The sequence below is a fragment of the Sceloporus occidentalis genome, unplaced genomic scaffold (assembly GCF_023333645.1).
Source record: "Sceloporus occidentalis isolate IW3139 unplaced genomic scaffold, rSceOcc1.0.p SCAF_270, whole genome shotgun sequence".
Lineage (NCBI taxonomy): Eukaryota > Metazoa > Chordata > Lepidosauria > Squamata > Phrynosomatidae > Sceloporus > Sceloporus occidentalis.
This window is the reverse complement of record NW_028317250.1, coordinates 400,787-426,507: the sequence shown is the minus strand read 5'-3', so window position 1 is coordinate 426,507 and position 25,721 is coordinate 400,787. Positions and strand designations below refer to the sequence as shown.

The window sequence follows — 25,721 nt, the reverse complement described above, 5'->3', positions numbered from 1 at the left end:
AAACCGGACAGAGAAACTAAATCAGAAAAGCTCCCATGAGATCTAAAACGTAAAAAAAAAAATGGCCGTTTCTTTGCTTTTTTCTTATAAAGATTTGGACGTTTGTTGCTGACCAACCGTTCCTTTTAGGAATGGGAAAGTTTCAAAAAATTCTGTAAACCTTAAACCCCCAGAACGTCAAGAACTTCACTTCTGGATCCTTCTTCGGGAGAACCAAGATGAGACATTTAGAATTCCTTGTTGGTCACAGTATTCCGTATTCTGGATCCACGATGACGTTGAACCGATCTCCTGTAACATTTTATTACAAGTTCCCCATAGATACAATCATAGGAAGCATATAGAATAAGGCACGGCTAGTATATTAAGCTGCATTTGTGGTCAGACTGGATGCTTTCTGTGCTCCTTCAAGTTTTTTTTGTGTGTTTTTTGTTTGATTTGCTCCATACATTTGCTCCAATATCACTGATCCTCAATATCAAAATCCTTTTAATGAGTGATGCATTTTAGACGACGCAGGAAGGAATGTTTTTCTACAGAACAGAAAACTCTGACTGTATCTTCCATTTTTTTTTTTTTCATCCGCGTGAACAATATTGTCCAAGGACATCTCCACAAGCGAAGTAATCCAATTAATTGAATGTTAATTAATTTCCATTAAATAAAAAAAAAAAAAAATTAATCATAAAAAAAACTCAATGGACCAATTAGCAGGGATGCAGTTGTATCTTGGATCAAAATCGGAAATAGGACGCCGCCGCATCAAAGCGATCCTCGAGCCGAGATTAATTAATATCCGATGTGCGAAAGCAGCAGAATGTTGTATTAAATCCCAGTATTTTTATAATCACATATTATATGGGGGTGGGCAGAAACTATATGGGGGGGGGTTAGGGGTTACAACTGTTACGGAGGCTTTAGAACAAAGGGACGTGGGGGTAAATTCCATGCTGGGGGGTACGTTTCCTATCCTAAAGCATGGGTGCCAACTCAACAGAGGTCGCTGATGTTCCAACCTCGTCCCTTAGAACCCATTTCCGAGCTCTTCAGATAAAATATAATGTATATAACAAAGTAAGAATTTTATTTTTTTTTCCAAATTTTAAAGAATTCTATCTTTTAGATTTTATTAAGAATTCCTTAAGTATTAATAAGTACCTTATGGGTAGTTTTCAGCAAAGTTGGGAGAACTTCTATAACAAGGGTGTCCAACCTGCGGCCCTCCAGCTGCTGCCGGACTACATCTCCCATACTCCTCTGCCAGCTATGGAGCTGAAAGAGCATCATGGGAGATGTAGTCCTGCAGCAGATGGAGGACACCCATGTTCTATAACCTACCAGGCATCATAAAAACCATTGTTAAATTTCCCATTTTTAAACTTTCATTTTAAAGATCCTTGCGTCTCGGGTTCATTCTAAGCTTATTTCACCCCAAGATTTCTTGTGCCTGTCGCACGATCAACCCACAGAACCGCCTGGCAGAGCAGATATAGGAATATGAAATACCAACTTTTTCAATCCCTTTAAATTTATATGGTTTTTGTCAAAAAAGTTAAATTAGGACTAACAGAATTTGGTATCTCGGCTTCCTCCTTTTACCTTTTTTTTTTGGAAGCGTAACCAGCAACAATGTATTTTCCACCCAAATTCTGCTTTTTGCTAAGCGTGTAAATATTCACTTCCTACGTTTCTATTTATAGTGTCCATTTCAAGCCCTTTGTGCAACACATCCAGGAAAGTCTATTAAACCCAGGACTTCCAAGCCGTCGGCACTTAGAAATTCTATAACGATTACTCTAAAAATAAAAAATGCAATCCCTGAACTCCGGCCAGAACGGAGCAGCCGAAACAAATGCGATTTGTGATTTATACGTACAGGGGGATGTATCTACGTATATCCCGGAATCAGGAAAACTATTCTTTTTTTATAGAAACATAGAATTTTGCCGACAGATAAGAACCATGTTGCCCGTCCAGCCTGCCCGTGTTCCTGATGTTTAACCCAATTGACATCCGAGGCATTGTTTTTAGGTATTGTAGGTTTAGTGTAGCATTAAATGTTCTTGGCCAACATATTCATAGAGCTTTACGAAGAGGCGCATGCAGACCTCACAGGTCCCTTCTTCAGGTGTAATGGAACCGCTTTTTTTTGCGGTGTTGAGGCACAAGTGGCCCCCATCTCACTGCATAACTCACTGCTACAAGACCTTGGCCACAGTGAATGTCCCATTGTACAGCACTACAGAATATGCTGGTGCTATATAAATCAATAATAAGGTCTGTAGCCAAAATCCTTGATTGTTCAATTCTATAATCCTTCTTTGTGAATGCCAAGAGCCAGGATAACCTTACATCTACCATCAAAGGGTTAACTCCAGGACACCTTGCCGTGCTCCGGATAAAGGGCTTTTAGGACGTGGTTGAACCATCAGCTACGTTACGATACTCGGCCGATGACGGTATTATCGGGGGGATGTAGTTACTCTTCCGGCAGCGATACAATCTATCACCATCATTTGGGGCTGAAAAATCTGATGGATGAGAGAATCTTCAAGGAAAAGTTCCAGCCGGAGCGATGTACGGAACGGGACGGAGGGAGGGATAGAGAGAGAGAGAGGACGAGTAGCAGCTTTCACGTCCATTAAGGGAATTAACAGCGTGCAGGAGGGGAGAATATTTCAGAGAAAAAGAGTTTCCAGAACAAATGGCCGTTCGGTAAAAGCTGGGGGGCAGAAGTCATTAATGTAGATTATTTCACGTAAAAAAAATAAATTAAAAAGGATGGAAAGCTGGGGGATGAGACATTTAGCGATGTCCGGTCTTTAAGGAGCATTTCCAGCTCCTGCCCATACCATGCTGTCTACATCACTAAACGGTGCAGTTAGGGGGTAATTACACAAAGCAGAGGGTTTTAAACTAACTTAACTCTAGCTGTAAATATATAAAGTGTGTGTTAGTGTGTGTTAGCATGTATTAATGTTACAGTGAGTGTGTGTGTGTTAGCGTGTAGGTGTGTGTTAGCATGTATTAATGTTAGAGTGAGTGTGTGTTACTGTGTAGGTGTGTTTTAGCATGTGTTAGTGTTAGAGTGAGTATGTGTGTGTTAGCGTGTAGGTGTGTGTTAGCATGTATTAGTGTTAGAGAATGTGTTAGTGTGAGTATGCGTGTGTTTGTGTGTATGTTGGATTGAGTGAGTGTGTCAGTGTATGATAGATTGAATGTGTGTTAGAGTAAGTGTATGTGTTATTTATGGGGAGCAAGGGCCGGGGGCCTGATTTAGAGCCCTGCGCGGGACTACTTTTTTAATCCCGCTCCCGCGGTTTTTAATCCCGCTCCCGTCCGCTCCCGCAATGTGGGTGTGCCGCTCCTGCCCGCTCCCGCCACATTTGTGGCCAATCCCGCCCGCTCCCGCCACATTTGTGGCCAATCCCGCCCGCTCCCGCCACATTTGTGGCCAATCATGCCCGCCTCCTTACCTGATTTCCCGCGCAGTCCCGCGCGGCTGCCCTCGAGTTGTTCCCTCACGGCGTCTCTTCTCTTGCTTCGCCCAGGAACAAGGCGGAGTCACAGGAAGTGACGTCACATCACGGGACTCCGTTTTGTTCCTGGGCGGAGCAAGCTAGGAGACACTGTAAGGGAGCAGCAAGAAGGCAGCCTTGCGGGACTGCGCGGGATTACCGGGACCCGCAGGTACAGTGCCTGACCGCCCGCTCCCGCCCGCAGCCCCAGCAAGACCGCCCGCGCCCGCAAGTTTTTTGGCGGGTCCCGCGGGACCCGCAGGACCCGCCTCCCAGTGCAGTCCTCTAGCCTGATTGCATGAATAACAACACAGAAACTTGTAAGAAGCCTTTTTAGTTTATATGGCAACAGCCTGTCGGTGTCTGCTTTTGTGTCACATGACAATTAAGCATTCCTGGAAACAAATAATTGTTTAAAATGCAAAACAATGCATTTGTAATAGCAAATGTAATATTCTGCTAAAATTTAGGTTTTATTTGACAAATGAAGAACAGAGGGGGGTGGAAAGACCCGTCAAGGTTTGAAATTTCCAGGATTTGTTCTTAGAATGTAGGGGTTTGGAAGCCAAGCTTCACACGTGACCTTGGCGTGACTCATATTTTGTATCAGTAATCCCGGGGTCTCCAATTGCTTTATATGCTGAAAAAGTTTGACCTCCCATACCCACCCCCATCCATCTTGACAATAAATCAATGTTTTCTCCTTATTTGTAACCTAAATCTGCAGAAAACAACAATACCCTTCTCTGTTAACCTTTTAAGTGCTGGAGGACCAGTAATGGACTATCTGATACGTGATATATAATCTTCCCCGGGGATCTCTAGTTACTTTCCACTCTTCCTTTCCCAGGAAGCCACATCTGAAAGCAGAGCTCATGTTATATGTTATCTCATAGCGCTGTATTCCCACCGGATCGTGCAGACATCTCTCCAGCAGGGGGCGTCTTCCCTTAAAGAAAGGTTATTATATAGTGACATTCAGCAAATATCCCGTCATCATCCTGAAAATATTAAACTCACTCTATCAAACCCCTTCATTATTTCATTATCTTCTCCTTTTTACCCAAACGTCCATCCTTGCCACTTACGCTCATTGAGCAAACTTCTGAAGGTAGGGCAGTTGCCATGAAAACCAGTAGAATGTTCCGACTTCTTTTGAGTTCCAACTTTCCGCCATACTCCTTTATTTCGCCTCTACTACATCGCCAAACCGTTTTCCATGGTTTCCTATCCCTTGTGTGAGAAACAATGTTTCCAATTCTCTTCACGTCTCTGTCTTATTATAGGGAGGAGCCTCTTGAGGATCTTGTAATATACATGGGGTGCAACCAATGGCGTATACGACAGCACAAGTACCCGTGTACCAAAGTTACAGGAACTTTTAAGGTCAGAGCATCCTTGATGTTAGAAGCCCTATAGCCAAAAACCCCCAAATTAAACAGTCTCAAGGGTTTATTTAAGCATCTATAAGGTTACAAAAACCTCCTACGGTCATAGTCCTACAGTAGGACCTTCATCAGGACGGAGGCTACAAAGTAGCAAACAGGCGACATGTTTCATTAAAAAGATACCTTATATACCTTATCGGTCCAGGTACCTAAACGCATCCATGCCATCTCAGAGCAACACCTACTCTTTTTCATGCCGCTTTTCTAAAGAATGGAGATATTACTTAATGTTGCTAAGGCCGTGGTGCTAAGGATCAGGAAGAAGCTCTACAAGAGGACAAGACCATTTTGTGTTGGTTTTCTTAAGTCAATTTTTCATACGTGCAGAGCTAACGTCGTGTCCTTCGGAAGCCCGGCCATAATCCTTGAGCCGCACGGTTTACCCAAGACAATATCGTGACTATAAGACCGCTTGCTGGGATATGAGCTGAAGTATAACCGGACCGTACAGAATGAATACTTGATTTCACAAATGCATGAAAAATCAAGCCAAGAATCCATGGAATTCTTCAATCCAGCCAAACGATTCCAAAAAACGACCATTGAAGAGAAATATATTTGGGTCTGGATGCTATGTGTTGTACAGATGTCATATATCAATGTATATTCCAATTCCCATGAATGAATGAATATGGAGATTCTACTTTGGTTAAAGTGTTTGTTCCGTCTTTATCAGAAATACGGAGCCAGTGGAATTTTATTGCATGAGCGTCGCTACTAATTTTATACCAGAACCGAACCAGTCTAGGACTAATAAACCGTTATCATCATTTGTATTGACGTTGCCGATTTCTTGTTCTTTCCATATTCTGATCCGAAATCATTCAATAAAATACACTTAGCCGCAGTTATTGTGATGTCTCCCGGGGTAAAGATTCCCATACAAGAAAACTTGGCCATTACGTTGACGCTCCATCGACGGAATGTAGCGTCCGAGCCGGATTTCCATCCAAGTTCAGCTAAACTGCCTGCATTAATCCACAATCTCAACATTAAATTGGACACGGGTCAAATCGCCGAGGGGTTTAACCCAAGATAAATGGAGGATACTTTCACCAATACAGGGTTTATAATTAGGAATTCAGAACGTATCCAATCGGGGTTTATTGGACAGACTTTGGATCATTTTATTTCAGCTACTATTTTTTTTTTTTTGAGCTTTTTAGGAAAGCCATTAAATTATCGGAAAACAACTTTAAACGACTGTATTGAAAAAGCATTTCATTAAGAAATATTTCATTTCTACTTTGGAAACAGACCCGGGAGGGATATCACAGTTCTGCCATGAATCCAAAAACGTACAAAGCCAACAGAAATCGAATCGGAGTCCTTCCTTCGCGTCATTTCTCTCGAGGCCGACAAAAACAAAAAGAGTCCGCGAGGGAAAAATTAAACGGGGGAATTGCTTCAAATAAATCCAAGTCAAATTTAGATTTGCATTAATATTCATGAATGACGACGGCGCTGAACCCTTCCTTTAGAATACGGATAGCGAGTGCGATTTGATTAACCCAAAGCTGAAATATGATGTCATCAGATGATGACCAAATCTGGGTTTACAAACTTTACTTCCTTTTATGAAGACGGAAAACATAATATAATAGTTTGAAGAAAAAGCTGCGTTAAGGTGATTATAATTTTTATAGTGATGAATATCCTTTGGTTCAAACTTTAATATTAAAACCATTAGTTAGAACAAAGTAGAATGAATGTTCCGTTATTAATATTTTATTTCGGCGTGTAATTGCTGTTAAAGTGTTGGCCCTTGATCGTTAAATTTAACGAAGTTTAAGAAATTAGCTTTAACCGCAAAAAAAAACGTAATTCATCTTTTTTTATGCATTTTTTTACTCAGTCTATGTTAAAACTAAAGCATGTGCCGGCCGAACTTTCTATGAGAGCGATAAAATGTAGCGCGTGGTTCCGGAGGACCCATAATTAATTATTAACACATCGTTTAGGAAAAACAAACTTTTCGACCCTTTAGGTTTTTGAGATAAAGGACCCTTTTTGGATACGGGAGGTTTCGCTTTATGCCGTTAAAGGACAGTATTTAAGTAATTAAATCCGCGGTTCGGTGACGGTAACGGATACAATTAGTTTTCTCTGCTCTCTCGGTGGCCTCCGTTTAAGATCTTGTGCGACTGAAGAAGATTAATTTATCTTTTGTCTTTGGAAGAGATCGTTTGAAATCCAGAATGGGAACTCTAGAAAGAAATGTGAACTATCTAAGCTGATGTCTCTGTGAATAATTTAATCAACGTGAAAGATTTTTTTTAATTCAATTTAAAAATGGTAATATATGGCCATAAAAAAAAAAATCTATATATATATTATTATTAAAATAATTATTAAGAAACATTCTAGATGCTTATAATATAGATCAAATGAATGCCTAATGAAGTGTTTTGGTCTGTCAACAATGTTTAAGCCCCACTCTTGGCCCTTTTCCTTGTGTCACATGACTACAATATAGCAAATGGGGCCTCAGTGGCGCCGCTAGGCCTCAGTCCCCTCCACCTCCGTGGTTGGCATCTCTTGCCTTTTAGTGAAGCCTGTGGAGAATGCGCTGAGCCTCCATTGATTACATAGGCCAGTCTCCCTTGTAACTGGCCCATTGTGTGTCGGCACAGCGGGGGGGGGGGTTGGTTGCCCTGGAGGGGGATATGCCCCCTACCTGGCAAATTAGTGCCCCCCCCGGACCTGCCGCCCTATGCTTGAGGCTAGTGGGCCTTGTTAGGGATACGTCACTGGGGGCCGTGCTTCTAATGCCAATTTTACTTATTAAAGCATTCTACCCCTCGGGGTTTATAAAAAGCTAATGTTTTTACCTTCATAGAATAACACGTAGAGCTAAGCTGGTGACATCCACAGAAAGATGTGAGCGCCATAGTAACGAGAAGCGTATCAACGATAATATCAGCGGGATGTGAAGCAGTGGGGGCGTGGCCAGTCAGAGGAAAATGGCGGAACTCTATATCATCTAAGATGCAGGATCACTTAGATGCATTTTTTTTATTATATTAACCCATAATGACACTGTAAATATAAAAGATGCTGGATACTTCTAAATACCCGCAGTTTGTTACTAGCCTTTGAGTGTCAAATATTTTTTTTATATTACATAGAAAGAGAGTTTGATCAGACCCATTTGGCTCCATCAAGTCTGATTTTATTCAGTCATTGGTCTTGTCTTAGATGTCTATTCCCTCACTATATCAGCCTCTACCACTTCTGCTGGGGGGCTGTTCCACTTATTCACCATCCTCATACTTGATATAGTCCTTATCAGCTATCAGTCCTTATCAGCTATACAACAGTATTTTGTAAAATTCAATGTTGTGTATTTTGTGTATTTTCTAGACAACTGTAAGTCAGATATAACTATAATATAAGTACAAACATTTTGTAAAAAAATACTCTAGAACCTAGAATATCCCATTCTCCATATCTACATTTTAAAAGCTACGACAGCAGATCTGTCAGCTTGAGAGATAAACATTCGATTGGATAAAAAAAAATGCTTTCTAGTTTGCAAAAAAAACCAAACGTTTTTTGAAAACGGTAACAAGTATTGTTGGTTCTTCTCTGTCATCGATGACTCACAAGCTTCACAAGAGAAATTATTACAGAATAAAGCAATTACTGGGCATTTTAATGCCTCGTCAGCCCGGAAAGAGAAGCTGCTCTTTTGTTGGAAAATCCAGACAGTTATTGTTGGGCTGTTTGGCTCAATAGTTATTCAGTTTGAACAATGAGGTTTAATTAACACCTCGTTTTAAGAGTCACGAGTATGGTGCAGACAGATATTCGATGACTTGTTGAAGGTCATTACTCTTAGCCCCATATCAATCACCTATATCCTGGTAAATTTTACAGTTAATAACGTATGTCCCAGTAAAATTAGATAGAGTTTGGAAATATAACACTGCCCATTAGCAGATGAGTTCTTTATCGGATTGCCGTATTGGGCATTTAAAACTTGACACCATATGAAAGCTCGACAAAGACCGTCCAGCAGCACATAAACTTCCTCCATGTCTGCTTTAAACGACTATAATCCCGATTCATTGTGAGCATTTAGAAACTAGACCATCTTTTTACCATCAGGCATGAGGAGACGCGTCTAAAGAAAAAAGCACTTCAACGCCATCCAAGGTGGTGTCATGGAGCATGGAAAAGGCAACACTCAATCCACATGGATGGCCAACCCTTTAGGCATAGGGTTTGGGACTATAATGCCAATCTGTCGGTCCTGCTGTCCCCTTGGGAGGACATGCCACCAGGTCTTCACCCTGAAACAAAGTGTTGAACCCCAAGCTAAGAGGACAAAGACTTTGAGGATAGCAGCTCTATCTGTGCTCAGTGTTGACTTGCGTTGAACTGACTCAAACTGTGGTCAAGTTTCCTTGAGTGAACTCAACTGTCAACTCAACGCAACTTCAACTTTTGTAAATAACCCCCCATTTTAGGGAGCTGGTAGATATTTTATCTAGCTACCTCCAACAAGGAAGACAATTGTTTAAAGAAACATGAAATGTGACGGCAGATAAGACCCACTCGGCCCATCTAGTCTACCCCTGATGTAAAGACTCAAACCTTCATCAGTCCTTAGCCTCTTCTTAGATTCAGGATATTATTATCATTATTATCTATATTTTACAAGAAGCTCATCTGCCATTTATATACAGAATGCCGGCCTTTACTTCGACCAAAAATACTTTGCGTGGTAACAGCGCAGCAACTGGCATTGAAAACAATAATAATCTGTGGTTCGGTACTTGGTAGCTTGCCCAAACCATCATTTTTTAAAACGAACCTGAGTGTTTTGTCATGCTGTAAGTAAATCTATCGGTTTTACAATTCATCTGTCAAATTATGTGTCGAGCTACTGTAAGATGCGTAGACGAGATCAAACGTGTTGGTGGTCAGATACACCAAAGTCTCTGTTTACGTTAGAAGCGAGGTGTACGGGTGGGCTTGTGAATCCATGTCCAATACAGACTACTATCCCAGGACATGTTCATCCAAAGGAATATCCAGAGAACAACGCCTTTCATTCTATGTTACAATGTATTTCTACAACGTCAACAGATTCCATGTGGTTAATGAGGTCATCTGTTGGAAAGGGACATGATATTAAAAGGAATGAACCTAGGAATTGATTAAATTTAACTGGCAGGGTATGGTTGGTTTGTGGAGATCCATGTGATCGTCAACAGAGAACATCTTAGGATAAAACAAATGTCTCCTCTCCTCTGAGGTGGCAGAAAGATTTCTCCGTGGATGGATACCCCATTCCATATAATTACTCTATAAAGACAACATCTCTCATTATCAAAGGATAACTTTCTATGCTCAATACCACCGATGAACAAGCCACCAGGCCCCATGTAATTGTTACTAGACTTGCGTTTTCTCGACGAATTTTACAGTTTTGTCAATTTTTTCTTCCATTTTGTCCGAATAACCAACAAACAAATGCAACATTGGCGAAAGAAAAGTAAAATGTGCTCACAGCGGCCGCCATTTTATTACACTAAGAGGAGGAGAACCTCGCCATTTTAATTAAACTTCTACTACACGTTTAATTCTTATTTCCATGGCAACACGGACAGACGAATGGGATTTCCGAAAGAGAAAATGTTGCAGGAATTTTGTCCAAACAGAAGACGGACGGATTTCGAATACAAAGAAAATCCCCCCCCCCCCCGAAAACGAACACAAATGTTCCACCAGCGCCCAACTCTAATTGTTAACGTTCCTATATACCGGTGCACATTTCTCATAGATTAATTGCCCATGTGCAATGTTTGCCTGGTTGTAATACCCCCTTAGCACTTATGCCACGCAGAAGAAGATATGTTTTTATAAAACACATGTATTAAAAAAATTATATTTTTTGATCTGTTACAAATGCCGATTGAACTCCAAATTCTGAAAATTTAATGATTCTGCAAGCCAGATCTGTGCCGCGCTCGGGAGCGGTGGCTTTCACCGAACTCACGGATATTGGCAAACGTTCCCTATTCTGTAATAAATATCTCCCCTGAAGACCCATTAAAAGAATCTGAACGACGAGCCTTTCTAAAGGGACGCTGTGTCGAGAAGTATTTAAAATGTCTCTTAAGGTCAAGGAGGTTCCCAAATTACATTAAAACTGAACATAAGAAAACCATCAGGAAGCCGTTTGATTTGCTCTGGGTCATTGCGGTTCTCTGTTCTGTTTAACATTATTTTTTGTCGAAGGAATATTTCTGAGCGGAATCCTGTTTAAATCAGGGTTTCGGTTTATTAATGTCTATGCGCTGGTGATGGATACATTTATACCCTGGGCTGAAGCTGTGATGGGCACTTTTCTGCTTGTGAACGCTTGTCACCGCGTGTCATCGAGTGTATTCACGGACTGCGTACACACTAGAAATACCACCCAGGAGCTGGATACGTCAATGCGTTTTTGGTGGGGCAGGTTGGTTGGCCTCCAACTTTACCTTCAAGACTTCGGTTGCTCCTCTCCTTGGAGAAGGACCACGAAGATCTGATCTTGGTTTCACTAGCCAGAGAGGAAAAGGGGCTACAAATCCCCTTTTTTGGGGAAGTGTGGCCCCAGAAGAATAATTACGGGGACCTGGTAATGCTCTGTGACCTTACAAGAAACAATCACCTTCACTTTTCTTCTCCTGACAATGTAAAGTACGATACCCGCTGAATAAAATCATGAAATCCAGGAGTTGAAAGTATCCCATCATATCATGGAGAAGGAATACAATCCCGGGCAAGGCGCCCAAAGAACATATTTGTCACAAGGTTCCCCCAACGTGTTTCACATGATGAGAAAGCAGATAAAGCAGCCATTACTAAGGGGTGCATTTAAAAAAAACCCAGATAAGCGATCCAGCTGCAAATTATCGCAAGCACCCATTTATTAATATACATGGAACCAAAAATACCAAAAGATGGGGACGCAACATTTTTTGGATAGAACCATCAAATTCTGCAGCTCTAACCCAATATTCCCTCTAAGATGATCGGTCCAGCATGAAGCTGTTACAAACCCTGATGTGTCACCCTAGATAGAGCATAGATTTCTACTTCTACAAGCTCGTTAGGCTCAAGTTGCCAGAAAGATACATTTAATAAATTTTATGTATTTTCTTTGAAATCCTTACTACATTATCTTTTTCTCGTACATTTTCACCCATATTCTCATTCAGATCTCTCCGATCTCACGCCCTCAGATCTATGGTAAAAATACCGTGCCAGCACGCACCTCGACAGCAGGCTTCGTGTTACCGGCTTTAAAACACATCAGGTGGTGCGACTGTATTCAGAATTCACTATAATCAATGTTTATTCACTACGCAATGTTAACCTAATCCACGCTCCACGGAGGCTGTTTAAGGACAGCCACAAGCCACACATTAATCTGCACGTCGTACGGGAAAATACAATTCACAGTTTGGTATCGTTCTCACCATAGGCAGTCCTGCTAAATAACAGTCGTCACATGTTTGTATCTCCAGAAAACCAGCGACGTGCTTTGATACATTACAGAATGTAATAATATAACGCGCCGTCGCACGTTTTGCTAATGACTATCAAGGGGCGTTCAGTCTGGCCTCATGAGTTACGTTTCATCTGTTTCATGGCAAACACTAATATTATTGCAAATTCATTTCGGAATTGGGGAAATTCGAAGAAAACAGAAACAACATACAGAAGCCTCGGAATGTCAAGGTTTGGTTCGGTCTAAAGTTGGTTGGTTTTACCCAGAATTGGTATTCAATAGACTTGGGCACCAGGGGGCTCTAAGTGTTCGTCTTCGCGCTCGTCTTCGGGGGGAAAAAATCTTCTCTTCGGGCGAATATTCGTGGACATTCTTCGTGTTCGTTTTTTCTTCGTTTTTTCCGGTTAAGGGGTTAATACGGGGTTAACGCAGCTCTGGCGCCAGGAGTTTAAATGTACGAATGAGCAACTCTATTGGTCGTCAGCAGGGGGCTCGTCTGCCATTGGTTGATGGCAGACGAGCCCCCTGCTGGCGACCAATAGGGTCGCTCGTACAGACTGTTAAACTCCTGGTGCCGTAACTTACCCTGCGGATCCCACTGGCCTCCCTGTTCTATCAGTTAAATGTCCATACGAGCGACCAATAAAGTCGCTCGTACGGACATTTAACTAATTGAACAGGGAGGGAGACCAGTGGCATCTGCAGGGTAAGTTGCAGCATTGGGGTTTTAAAAGTCTGTACGAGCGACCAACAGAGTCGCTCGTGCAGACTTTTAAAACCCCAAGTGGGGGGGGGGGGAGAATGGTAGACGAAGACGATCACGAAGATCTTCGTGGTGTGTGTCTTCGTCTTCGCCTACGTTTTACCGCCGCTGTCTTCTGTTCGGCGTGTCTTCGGAACGAACACGAAAACGCACTCTTCGTGTTCGTTTTCATGTTCGCCCGAAGACGAATGCACAAGTCTAGTATTCAACAAAAACCCAGAAGTAATCCTACATTTGTGTTATTTGGGAGATACATTTAGGGTGAAGACCATTTTGTTCCCCAAAACATGTAAAAAGAAATTCTCATTTGAAAGAGTATAAAATAGATCTTTTCACAAATAAAGTGTTGCATTATAGAAAGAAGTAGGGGTGATAACGGACAACCTTGTCTTGGCCCATAGAATCTGCCGTCTAGTCTGCCCATTTCTCCTGCTGTAAAGACTTGAACCTTAATCAGTCGTTGGTCTCTTCTTAGATTCAGGAGCCATATGCCTATCCCATGCATGTTTAATACCCTCACTGTATTACTCTCCGCATCTACCACCCTCCAAGTAAACTTAAAATTTGTAGTTGACCCCACTAATTCCCTGCCTTAGCTGTAGGTGATTTTATATATTTCCCACGATTGAATTCCGTACTGAGGAGGTACAGTGAGAACGAGCATTCACTTCTTGCTTAGTTGCAACCCATTATCTATTTACTAACAGTGATGAGTGCCGTTTAAAGGTTCTCTGGGATCTCCTTTGAGTCCAGAAAGTCCAACACTTTCGCTTGATTAATCCTGATGGTAGCTGAGGCGATGTATTATTTAACGTTGCATTAACATTGCATGTAAGAATATTTCCACTTAACTATATCCTCCACATTGATTGAGTTCAGAGTATCAGTGCGGTCAGCAGGGGAAATGGAGCGTTTTATGGAGCATTATGGAGGGATTAGGACAGGATATGCTTCACGCAAACATTTCAGCACTTACATACCGTATATTTTCTATGTTACAAATGTTTTTATTTTTTTTAAACGCTGAGCATGTAAAATAATTAAAACTTAAATTAACCCCTTCCTGGAACCTGAGTTGAGTGCTGGAAATGCATTCGTGCCGCGGCCTATTTACAGAACATTCCATGTTTCTTCTCTCTTTTGGACCTCAAGTAGGTCCCAAGCATTTGGCTGGTTGACGTAGAATCAATGCCAACAGATACCAGGTTCTTGTTGATCCCACACTGTGTATGTTTGAGTTCTAAGACAACCCAGAGTGTTTATATTCATTGTACTAGAGGCATATGTTTATAGGGCATTGGGTATTTTGGGGAAGAAACATTCCCCATCATTACTCGTCGGCTCGGTAAACACTTCCTATCATCTGCCTTCTGTGGGCTACAAAAATATGTCACCCTACAAATCTAGCCTAGAACTACTACTAAGTTGACTTGGTGCCCATGGCATGGTTCGCGTCAAGTGCATTCAGGCTGGTCAATAGAAACATGCTTTTGTTAACTAAAAAAAAGTGCTGGTTTCCTAAAGCCAACTTTTCCATGCTTTTTGGCCATTATTCAGAGTCGCCCAAGCTTAGGTTCCTCACCGATGAGCTCTAAGGTCTGACGCATGCCGAGAAGACTGCCGAGAATGGCTGGCTTGGCCCGGTTCATTATAAGTGGAAGAAGACCAGGCCGTGCTGGTGAAAATATACTTACACGTAACCATGGTAGCCCGTGAACTGAATAGATTTTTAATGCTTCTTCATTGAGCTCCTCGCTTTATGTTTTATCCCGATACAGGCATTTTTACTGATTTTATGTATATATACAGGAGAAACTTTAGATAACAGTAATGAGTTACTTTGCCAGCCTATAGACCTCTTTAATCGTCAATCACAGGTAAAAAGAAAGAAAAGCAGCTTATCATTTTTTACGGAAGATCTTTGATGAAGCTCATGATGGAAGAAGATCAGAGCAGAGGCAATAGTTATCTTGACACGCAGTTGGGATGTTCACGTACTTCCAATATGTCCTCCAAGGACATCGTGAAAGTCTACAGTTGCAGCTTAAGAATGAAAAGTCCCTAAAATGAGTTTTAACAGAAACCAGATTTGGGTCAACTTTGGCGTAAGCTAGATAAGATCTACGAGGGGTCAGAAGTTCAGCTCAGATACCCGCCAAATGGACCTCAGCCAAGTCTTGTTTTCTTTGTACCTCTTCTGAACCTCGTTTCTCTCTCTGTAGAGCAAACAGGTTCTTAAATTCAGGGTTCAGCTACAGAGTCTGGGCAAAAACGTGATTTCCTAGACAAGAAATGTCCATTGCTTTTACTTTAAGGCTTAATTGCCACGAGGCTCTGCCGTCCCTTTAAGCAAATTAATTTGGTTTTTGAAGAACCAACATGTTGAAGCTGCTGTTTTGGCCTCAAACTGGGGCCAAAAAGTGTTTATTTGAGACGTTTAAGCTGATTTGACATATTTTGGAGAAATAAAAGGACAATTTTTTCCCTGTGCATCCCGGTGAAGCTCATTGCTATTTTTATATAAATTAGATTTTCTTATCAATACCCAACGCGTCTTTTTTTTTTATTTCTAGCTCAGTGGTTTTTAGTACTTTGCCCGTGGAAGCATTTCCCTGGAAACGTCTGTCTAATGGACCCTTATTCCCTTTTTTCATTTTTAATTCTGTTCAGCAATCTGAATTTGGTACATTTAATTTACTGAAGGCGTCTCATCAAAATATAGAATTTCTCAAAGATCAATGACATTCTCCCCATCTCATCTCCATTTCCTGAAACTAGAAGGAAAAATGACTTTGCCCTTCACAATACTTTACATTATTGATAATTTGTATTGGAATCTATCCAAATCAACAAGAATTCAACATACAATACCAGCTAATTTATCTCTTACAATCAATCGATGATCGATGGAGACTGCCAGCCTCCAACTTCCATAAGATAATTTAAAATTATTTTTGTTAAATATTGTTTATTCACTTAATTGAGAGCCCGTGGGATTTGACTTTAAATAGGCTTGTTTTGGGGGTAAATTATCACTTTTCATGTTAACCTCTGGAATAAACAATGAATAAATTTTTTTTTCTTGTTGAACTAAAAGCAGAATGACCTATATAAAAGCAACTTTCTTTGATTACTTTAAAAACTTTTTAAAGTTATATATTGACCCAAAAACTTTTTTTTTTTGGTTTACCAAAGCCACAAGGATCTTGCTATTTTTGGAAAAAATATTATAAAAATACAATATAAATAAATAAACAACTAAATTCAAATGCATAAAAGCACTAAACACATGAATTTAATATTTGGATATATTAAGGATGGTGTCCTGTTCCAAATTCATACAGCAGTGTATGATTTAACCCTTTTTTGGGGTCTTTTGGGGCTAACGTTAAATCCCGTAGGATGAGCTGTCTCATCTCTCGGCTGTTTAAAATTTGGAGCAGAGGGGTGAGGAGCGGTAAATATTTATGGTAATAACGCGTAAGGAGAATCTCCATTTGTGTGTTACTAATTTGCTGAGAATTTTATGCAGGGGCTCCGGTTGCCTTGAAGCGCGAGAGATCTGTTGCTATGGAAACTGCAGTAACACGCTCGATGCACTCCCTCGGAAAAAAAAAAGAACGCCTTCATTAAATGCAGTGTGCTTTCTCTGCGTTCTACTACTCAGCCCCATCTACATATACATTGTTACCTTCCCAAAATACTTTATGGTTCCAAATGTGGAATGTTCCTGATTTCTGAATATTATTTTATTTTTTGCCTAAGGTCACGTCGTTTTTACCAAGATGGATTTTAAAAGCATAACGATGACATAAATTAGACCATTATCTTAGATATCTTAGATTTGGCACATGGGTGTTGTGTATTTTTTTTTTTTTTAAATATTAAAATTTTCAATGAAAAATTTACAAAATTAACATAAAATGTTCCACCCTGAGACCCGCATGTAGGACATTGATGAGGATTTAAAAAAAAAAATGTTTTGTATGTAGGGATAACGTTTAGAAAGGAGGAGGCTCAACGTGATATAGAATTATTGCATAATTAATTGTTATTTTGACAAAAGGCGGTCGTCCATTAAATTTAACCAATCCAAATATAATTTTTGTTGTCGCGCCATGATTAAAAATGTACAGCTTTGTCGGAAACTGGGAAAACGACCTAATAGTCAAAAATGCAATTAATTTCATTATAACTTTGGGCAAAGAAGTCTATGTTTCTATTTTAAAAGATTGGTTTCAACTTGCGCACCCAACTTCATTTGAGGGTGGATTCCTCAATTTTACTGCCCTTGCTGTAAATGGCTCCATGATATTTGGCGAATCTTACTCTTAAGTTCTTCTAACCCTATGGAACGTCTGGAAACTGAATAGTAAAATTAGGTTGAGATAGAGAAGCAAAAAAAGGGGACTATTATTATGGACGATTGGGCAAATTTAAGTAAAAATGGTGGTAAATTAGAATTTTGTAAAATGTGGAATTCCACATTTTTCGATCCACAAGACGGAATTGCTCATGTCTGCAAATCCTTGTGTAGTCTCCACCAGTAGCAAACATATTTATTCTATCATTTACGTTTTACACGTATCACGTGATTGCTGCACAGCCAATAGTAAGGCAGAACTCTCCGGTGTTTTATCTTATTTATTTCTTTGAAACTGGTTTCCCTGGTGATCAGACGATCAGTGAAGTTGAGCTGCGGATTTGGTTTTAGCAGCTGCTGACAACATTGTTACGGGTCTTTGATATGGATATTTATGCAGATTTATACTGGTTTTACAATTAATATATTCTATTACTATTGGGATATACCGGGTGTGATAAAGTTGTCGTTAATTCCAATCTGGTTATATATGTTGCAGAGGACATTGTAAAGGTTACGACATAAGATTTGGTAAGTATTGAATGTGAAAATATTATTCCAGGCTTTCCGTGATTGACCCATCGTGTGCCTACATGACTATGGATAAAGGTATGGCACCTCGAACAGGTTCACCAACCCAATGATCCAGAAAGAACCTTCCCAACGTCTTAGCCTTCCAGAAAGAGGAACATCTCCAGTCCCTAATATATGCTTTAAGTAGAAACAGTAGTAGTAGAAACATAGAACCTGCCGGCAGATCGGCCCCATTCGGCCCCCGCCTAGTCGCCCGTTTCTCCTGCTGTAAAGACTCAAACATTAATCAGTCGTTGGTCTCGTCTTAGATTCAGGAGCCGTATGTCTATCCCATGGTTACTGCAATTTATTAGTATTAGACCTTAGTCTAATTATCTCTTACTCGTTAAAATATATCTACCCAGAGACTCCCTGACCTGTTAATGGCTTTAAGGAAGTCTTTCGATTAACAGCCATTCTTAAATACTCTTCATGCAATTATTTTCAAGGAGGCCTGGGCTGCTGCTTGGGTTCACTAGATAAATGGAAATTGACACCGCCATACCCTTCTCCAATGGCTCTAAATTTTAGCAGAGCCAGGATAATAAATGGGATTTAGAGCGCTCGACCCCATACCCCTTCCATACATTGAGTGTCACATGTGGCCCTCTCAAACAGGGTCCTCCTTAGTTCATGTATTATTTTATATTCTTCTATCTCTCCGTCTTTACATTTGGCATAAAGAGATGTTGACTCTATATAAATTAACTTTAGGGGTATTGAGATGGATGCATACAAATTAGAAGGGCCAAGATAAACCAAGAAGAGATAAAAATCAAACTTTCGCTACTATGTAACAAGGACCAACTCAGCTCCTTTTGCTTATTTTCAAGCCTTTTGGCCAAAGAGATTACATAATGGGAGATGATGGGTCTGTCTCTGAATAGCTTATTCATCATCTATAGACTTTACTGCATTCGCCTTTCAGATGAAGATGACCTCTTACGATGAAGTCATTATCTGTAGAACCGTTGCCCTCCGGCACTCAGCCTGCCCTGGTTACATAAACTCAATGTTTGGTTTTTTTATTTGTTTTTTTTTACGGTTTTGTTCTTAGTGGTTTTTAACTAGTGCACTTTATGAATGTATGAATGACAATGAAGCAAAACAGCCCTTGTGACTTCATGTCAGAGTGTGAAGGAAGAGTGGAAATGGAGGAAGATAAAAATAGGTTCATTGATAAAAATCTTTAGCAGAAGGTGTTAAGTGAAGTATTTTACAATTAAAAAAAAAAACCCCACACAATCATATAAATCGTGACACCGGAATCTGATTGTATTTGTTTATCAAAGATAGCTGTTTTGCATTAATTATTCTATAAAAAAAAGATATATTACATATACTAAAAAATGTAATGTTATGCATTTGTCATATAATGTAACACATTGTCTTCCAAACATTATACATAAAAAAAACTGGGAATAAATATTTGGGATTTTTTAAACATAATGTATTGGGGGAAATGTCTTCCTTGTAAGTGTACTAAAAAAAATATTATAAAAAATATATATTTTTAATTATTTTGTGGTTTTTTTTGGTGAAATGGTTAATGTGTACATTTGTCATCTCCTCCTCTTTAGAAACTGTGTTTTGACCTGCAAACGAATGCCATACGTGCTGTCCTAGCTGCTGTGTTATATGGTAGACCTTTCGTGTTGTCCTCTAACTCATATTATATTCATTCTACAATATTGTTAGAAACATTTCCACAAATGTATTGTTATGTTAAATTATGATCTATGCTTGGTTTGTAGAAACCAGAATTTGAATATTTGACCTTTGTCCTAATTATATTTTACATTTTAATAAATAGATAAAATGAAGAAGAAAAAAACCCCAATAAAACGATATATTAGTTGGTGAAATGGATTATTATTGGATTTTTTCTCTTAAACTCTATAGAATGAATTCAATATTTCTAGGAGCAGAATGTACAGATGACTATGTTTGTTTGGGAAGACATTTTTTTCAAGGGCAGATGGTACATCGCTGCTACTGCCTTTACAATCCTGTTGAATAGAGAGAGCTTTGCTTGTTGACTTTAGAGCGAAATATATATATATAATTCTTCTTGTCTTTCGTCGCCAAAAAAATTAAACAAAATTGTTCTATAAAAGAAAAGTCTAAATTACTTGAATATATCGAGAAGAGGGACCATATTACATCATAGGACCCAGGGCAGATATAGCAATGAATAACCTTGAAGGAGATTGTATAATATATGCAGTTCTGGAACACAAACTCTACTAATTAGATTTTTTTAAGCCATACATTTAGGTATTAAGTAATTCTTCATTTCAGCTGACACCTATTTAAATATCATTAAAGACTGGTGTCAGGGATTTCATGGGTTAAATTCTTGGTTTTTGGCCATCATGTTGAATTAGTCAAGCTCCTTTCTGAAAGAATATCAACAAAAATAGAAGATGGGTCACATCACCATACCCCATCAGGGGTTGTCCATAGTATGGGTCTGTGCATTGGTTTATATGTTAACCTGTTGGTCTTAGCAGGGAAACAATGTATCTGTTCTAATTTTTGCCAATTGTATTCTATCTGATTATCTGAAAGATGGCATTTTTTCCATAGAAATGAGACTCTTCACTTTATAAAGGGTGACTTTACCTGGCAACTTTACAGACTAAGGAATAATTAATTCTTCCAAACACCCACTAAACATATGTTTACTTCTTCAGCTGCCAAAGTGAAGCTGCAACACATTTCTCTAGGAATAAACCAGATTGTGTATCCCTGTCTGTGCCTTATTAAAATATATGTCCTTCAGGACTCCATGTAGCTTGTGTCCTACCTTTTTCACCAATAATGACCTCCAGAAAATAGTCAATAACTAATACCAGCTTTATTTGTCCTTATGTTCATCATGGGAGCACCTCTGTCACTGGACCATGAAGGTTGTGGTAAGAGATGTTATCTATGCAGGAGACATCTAACTGGATTCTCAACCATCACCCACCCTCCGCATTAGGAATGACAGCATCTACAGGTCACACCAAGGGTGTATCTACCTACACTCTCACTGAAAGTGAAGATAAATCACTCACATAGTGAATTATTTGCACTTATGTACAGAGGTCACAAACACACATCATTAAAGAATGGAAAAACAGCAAAAAGGGAAAGTCTTAGACCTTTGGAAGCCAAGAGGTCAATCTTCAGATTCCTCTGGACCTTCAAAGGTGTCACTGAAGCAAGTGAACTGAGATCCTTGACACGTCTTACCCTTGCATATCTAGAAGAGTAGGGGTCTTCAAACAAAGCCCAAATTCGAGGTTGCCATCTTCTCCAGAACCCCCCTGGTTTACCATCTGGGGAGTCACTGAGGGCCAATCGTTTAGTAATTTCCAGCTCCTCTTCTCCATCACCTGAGTCTCCAGTGCCATCTACATCCCCATCATCATCCCTGTTATCCACAGGTCCGCCACCAAAACTATCCAGGGCTTCTTCTGCATCTCGGTGTTGTCTATAGGTCATCCAGCAACAAGGTTCCACATCTGTCTCATCAATGCCCCAGAAGGCCAACTCTTCTTCATAGAGTGGCCCACACACATCTGCTGGGCAGTGCAGCTTGCCAGTCCTGTAGTAATTCAGGATGTGGGCAAATACCCCAGGGTGTCTATCAAAGAAGAACTCATCAGCTCTAGGATCATAGTCAAAGTGGCTGTGGGCATCTGGCTCTGCCAACCAAGCCAACCTGGTGCCAGGCAAGGTGCGCAGGGTGCTGCGATAAGTCTGGTGCCTTGTCCCTCCCACGTTTATCACGATGCGATCTGTCTCGTCCCCTTGGCCCATGTCTCTTGTTAGGCATGTCTCGTGAGAGGTTCACTCATCAGCTCCAGCATCTCACCTCTTTGCTACTAAAAATACAAAATAACCACAAAAAATAACCAAGACAGTTCAGAGCTACAGATTTCCCCCCTAAAAGGAGGCAGGGAGGGCAAACAGTCTCCACAAGGGCATTCAGCTCCAGAAGAGATGAGGCTCCCCAAACAGCACTGAGCCCCTGCCCCAGGGTCTGGCAGTTTGCAGATCTCTGGGGGGGTAGTTTGCAGGAGCAGATTGGGATCTCATTGGCTTAGCAATGGGGATTGGTAAATAAGGTGTAACAGGTCCAGTTATTGCAAAAATCCCACCTCTCCTCCTTGTTCACAGATGAAGCCCCCTCCTTATACCTGTAGATGCAATTCCTGGGGGGGGGGAGAAGGTAATCCAGACCCTCTTTCAAAAATCAATGGCGTTGCCAGGACTAAGAGGAGCTCTACAGAGGACTCACAGCCAGTCTGACAACACGAAGCTGTCTCTCCTCCTCTCTCCTCCTGCACTCTTTGTCTATTCACCTCACATTGTGCAGGGATTCCCGATGCCTGCAGCTCCTGTCCTCATAGTCCTTCTTACCACGTCGGGGTCTGTTAGAGCTTAAAGGGCAGCTTCTGGTGACAGCTCTGCCCGGTGTGGTGCTGAATGGACAGCTCCTGCCCCCAAAGCTGTCTCCGTTAAAGGTAGCAGCGCAGCACTTAGTCCCCAGTGGGTGCCAGGTGGACAGCTCCTGGTGAAATTGCTGCTTGTCGGTCTGAAGAAAAAAAAAGACAGCTACTGACCCCAAAGCTGTCTCAGTTGGTGATTAAAGCGCAGCTCTTGGTCACACATCTGCCTCAGTAGGTGGTAGATGGACAGCTCCTGGACACCCATCTGCCCCTGGACAGCTCCTGGACACACATCTGCCCCCGTAGGTGTTAGATGGACAGCTCCTGGACACACATCTGCCCCAGTAGGTGTTAGATGGACAGCTCCTAGACACACATCTGCCCCAGTAGGTGTTAGATAGACATCTCCTGGACACACATCTGCCCCAGTAGGTGTTAGATAGACATCTCCTGGACACACATCTGCCCCAGTAGGTGTTAGATAGACATCTCCTGGCCACACATCTGCCCCAGTAGGTGTTAGATAGACATCTCCTGGCCACACATCTGCCCCAGTAGGTGTTAGATAGACAGCTTCTGGACACACATTTCCCCACTGGGTGCTGGATGTGCTGGTGCTAAAAGGACAGCTCCTCAGCGCCTCCCTCCGGTGTCTCCTCTGCGGGGTCACTTCCCAGGCTCTGCTCAGAGGCTCTGCTCCCCGGGCTGCTTCTTACGCTGGGATCCAGTGATGTGCAGGCAGGCAGGCAGGCGAGCAGGTCCCTGAGCACACCATCTGCGCATGCTCGCTGCCTTGTTGCTTCTAAGAAAGACTGATTCACTTGGGTCCTAGTGCAGGCAGCACTCTAATCCAACACAGGAGTAAGAGTGGGAGTTCATTTATTCAGACAGGAGAGATACCAAGAGAGATCAGTGATTTCACACACTAAGGGGTTAATTCATAGCCTAACAAGATGTGTTTTTGTCAAATTTATGACTATTATGGGACATTATTAGCTTTAAACTTTAATTTCACATGTTTGTACTAAATATTACAGTTTCTGCTTGTGAATGCACTCCAGTTCCACAATAATAATAATAATCATCCAAGTATAATTAATTTATAATTATACTTTAACTTTTCTATTGTTTCTCAAGTAATAGATATTAATAACATTTTTACGATCATATAAAAAAACCTACACAATTTTTAGACATGAGAAGATAGGAATGGGTTAAATCCAAATTATTTATCTGAATGTATAGAAAACTGCTATATAAATTCTACCACAATCAGAATTTTTATTAGAAAAAAAATAAATTTTTTTTTGTAACTGTCATCATGGGTTACATTGTGCAATTTTTACCAGTCCCTTGGTTAACCCAAATTCAGAAGTTCAGATAGAATGTAAGGAAGTATTAATTTACTGAGAGGGTGGTAGGTAAGTGGAGCAGCCTCCCAGCAGAAGTGGTAGAGGCTAATACAGTGAGGGTATTAAACATGCATGGGATAGACATACGGCTCCTGAATCTAAGACGAGACCAACGACTTGATTTTTAAATGAATATATTCCAACTTCCCATACTATATGCACGTCTATGCAAATCTTTTTACATTTCTTATGGATGATGGTATCGGGCTAAATGCTGGGATCTGATGTATTAATGTCAGCTGCGTCAGCTACATCCAGAACAATCTCCAGTCCCTCGCAGGCTTCTGTGGCCACGTATGATACATGAAGAGCCGGATCATGTAGCGTTACCTTGTATCCATTTACTGGAAATTCAACAAAAGGGAAAATGTCCTTGAATCAGACCATCAGATTCTATATTATCACGAACATTATAGTCCATCAGGTTCATGCAGCCTATAGTTCCAACATATGGAAATATTTATACCATAGTGACATCATTAAGGGGGGAAGAGATAACAGAGTCTTAAAATCGGGTTATTTTAATAATCCGGGCCACCTTGGACAGTTATACCGGTATATCATAGGATGGCACCATTTATACTATGAGATAAGTTGAAGTATTTTGGCATTACCTCTCTAAATCATTGTTTGTTTTGGTCTGATGTCCCCTTATACCTTCGAAATGATTGACAGCTGTGTCTTATGAGAGCTTCTACTGGTTACCAGTAGATTCTCTGCATTGGAGGGTCTACTGGCTACATCCAAGGTTGAATAGGAGATAAAAGACCATCGAGTGGACAACCACAGCCCAGTTGATAGGTTAATGGAGAACCTAATGGAGAACCTAATGGAGAACCTAATGGTTACCTTGTGGAGAAACATTAGAACTGAATGAAAGCACCAAACCTGAAAAAAATGTTAATAGTAACCATAATGGAGCCATGAGGACGTCTTACCACCATGAAAACTTCTATCCAACCACATCTGGTGTACAAAGCCTTAAACCTACATGTACCTTGGGCCCTATTACTATGTTTTACAGATGTTCACTATTTGGAATGTAAATATGACAGGAGATGAGATTAGTTAGATGAGAGTAGTTAAGACCAGGCTTATGTCACCCAAGGAGGCAACACAAGATCAACCAACAGATCAAGGACCACCAGTGGTCATGAATGGTCAGGTAAGCCTACTATGTCAAATTTCTACAATAGTTGGTTGTGAAAATATATTTAAAGTTCTTTGTTTAAGTCCATCACCTACAATCCCGACCGACGTCATGAGCACCAACAACCGAAATCCCATCAGCTGTTTGAAGACATGAGCTCAGCAGAATCCATTAGCATCTAGGACCCCATTTCAACAAATACCCAGAATAGGACTAGCCTTTTACCAGCATTATACACTCCTAGGGCACTTGGTGGGTTAAAAGAATACCATTACTTATACAACATTGAATTGAGTGCGTTCCAAGGATTGTAATATCATTACCTCTAATAATAGTAAGTGAAACTGGATGGCATCCCAGGTTCCTGAACTCTACGCAGAGAACGCAAGGCTCATCCGTCTGGCCGATCCCTAATAATATCTGAAAGCCAATCTAGGAGATGGACTCGCTCACCGATAGCAGGACGTTCGGAACTTTAACTGTCATGCACTGCAAAAGATGCATTCAGTGCAGAATTACTACAAATTCCTACAAAGGAATATCTA

The 25,721-nt window shown here is 40.7% G+C and overlaps 1 protein-coding gene across 1 annotated transcript in view; it reads right to left on the bottom strand.

The window, feature by feature from the left end:
• Positions 1–21,982, bottom strand: part of LOC149275706 (voltage-gated potassium channel KCNC1) — a 33,812-nt gene extending 11,830 nt beyond the window's left edge. Inside the window, exon 1 of the mRNA XM_089504393.1 lies at positions 21,413–21,982. Coding sequence (XP_089360519.1) covers positions 21,413–21,982 — 570 coding nt within the window. The remainder of the gene's footprint in view (positions 1–21,412) is intronic.
• Between the last annotated feature and the right edge of the window lie 3,739 nt (positions 21,983–25,721).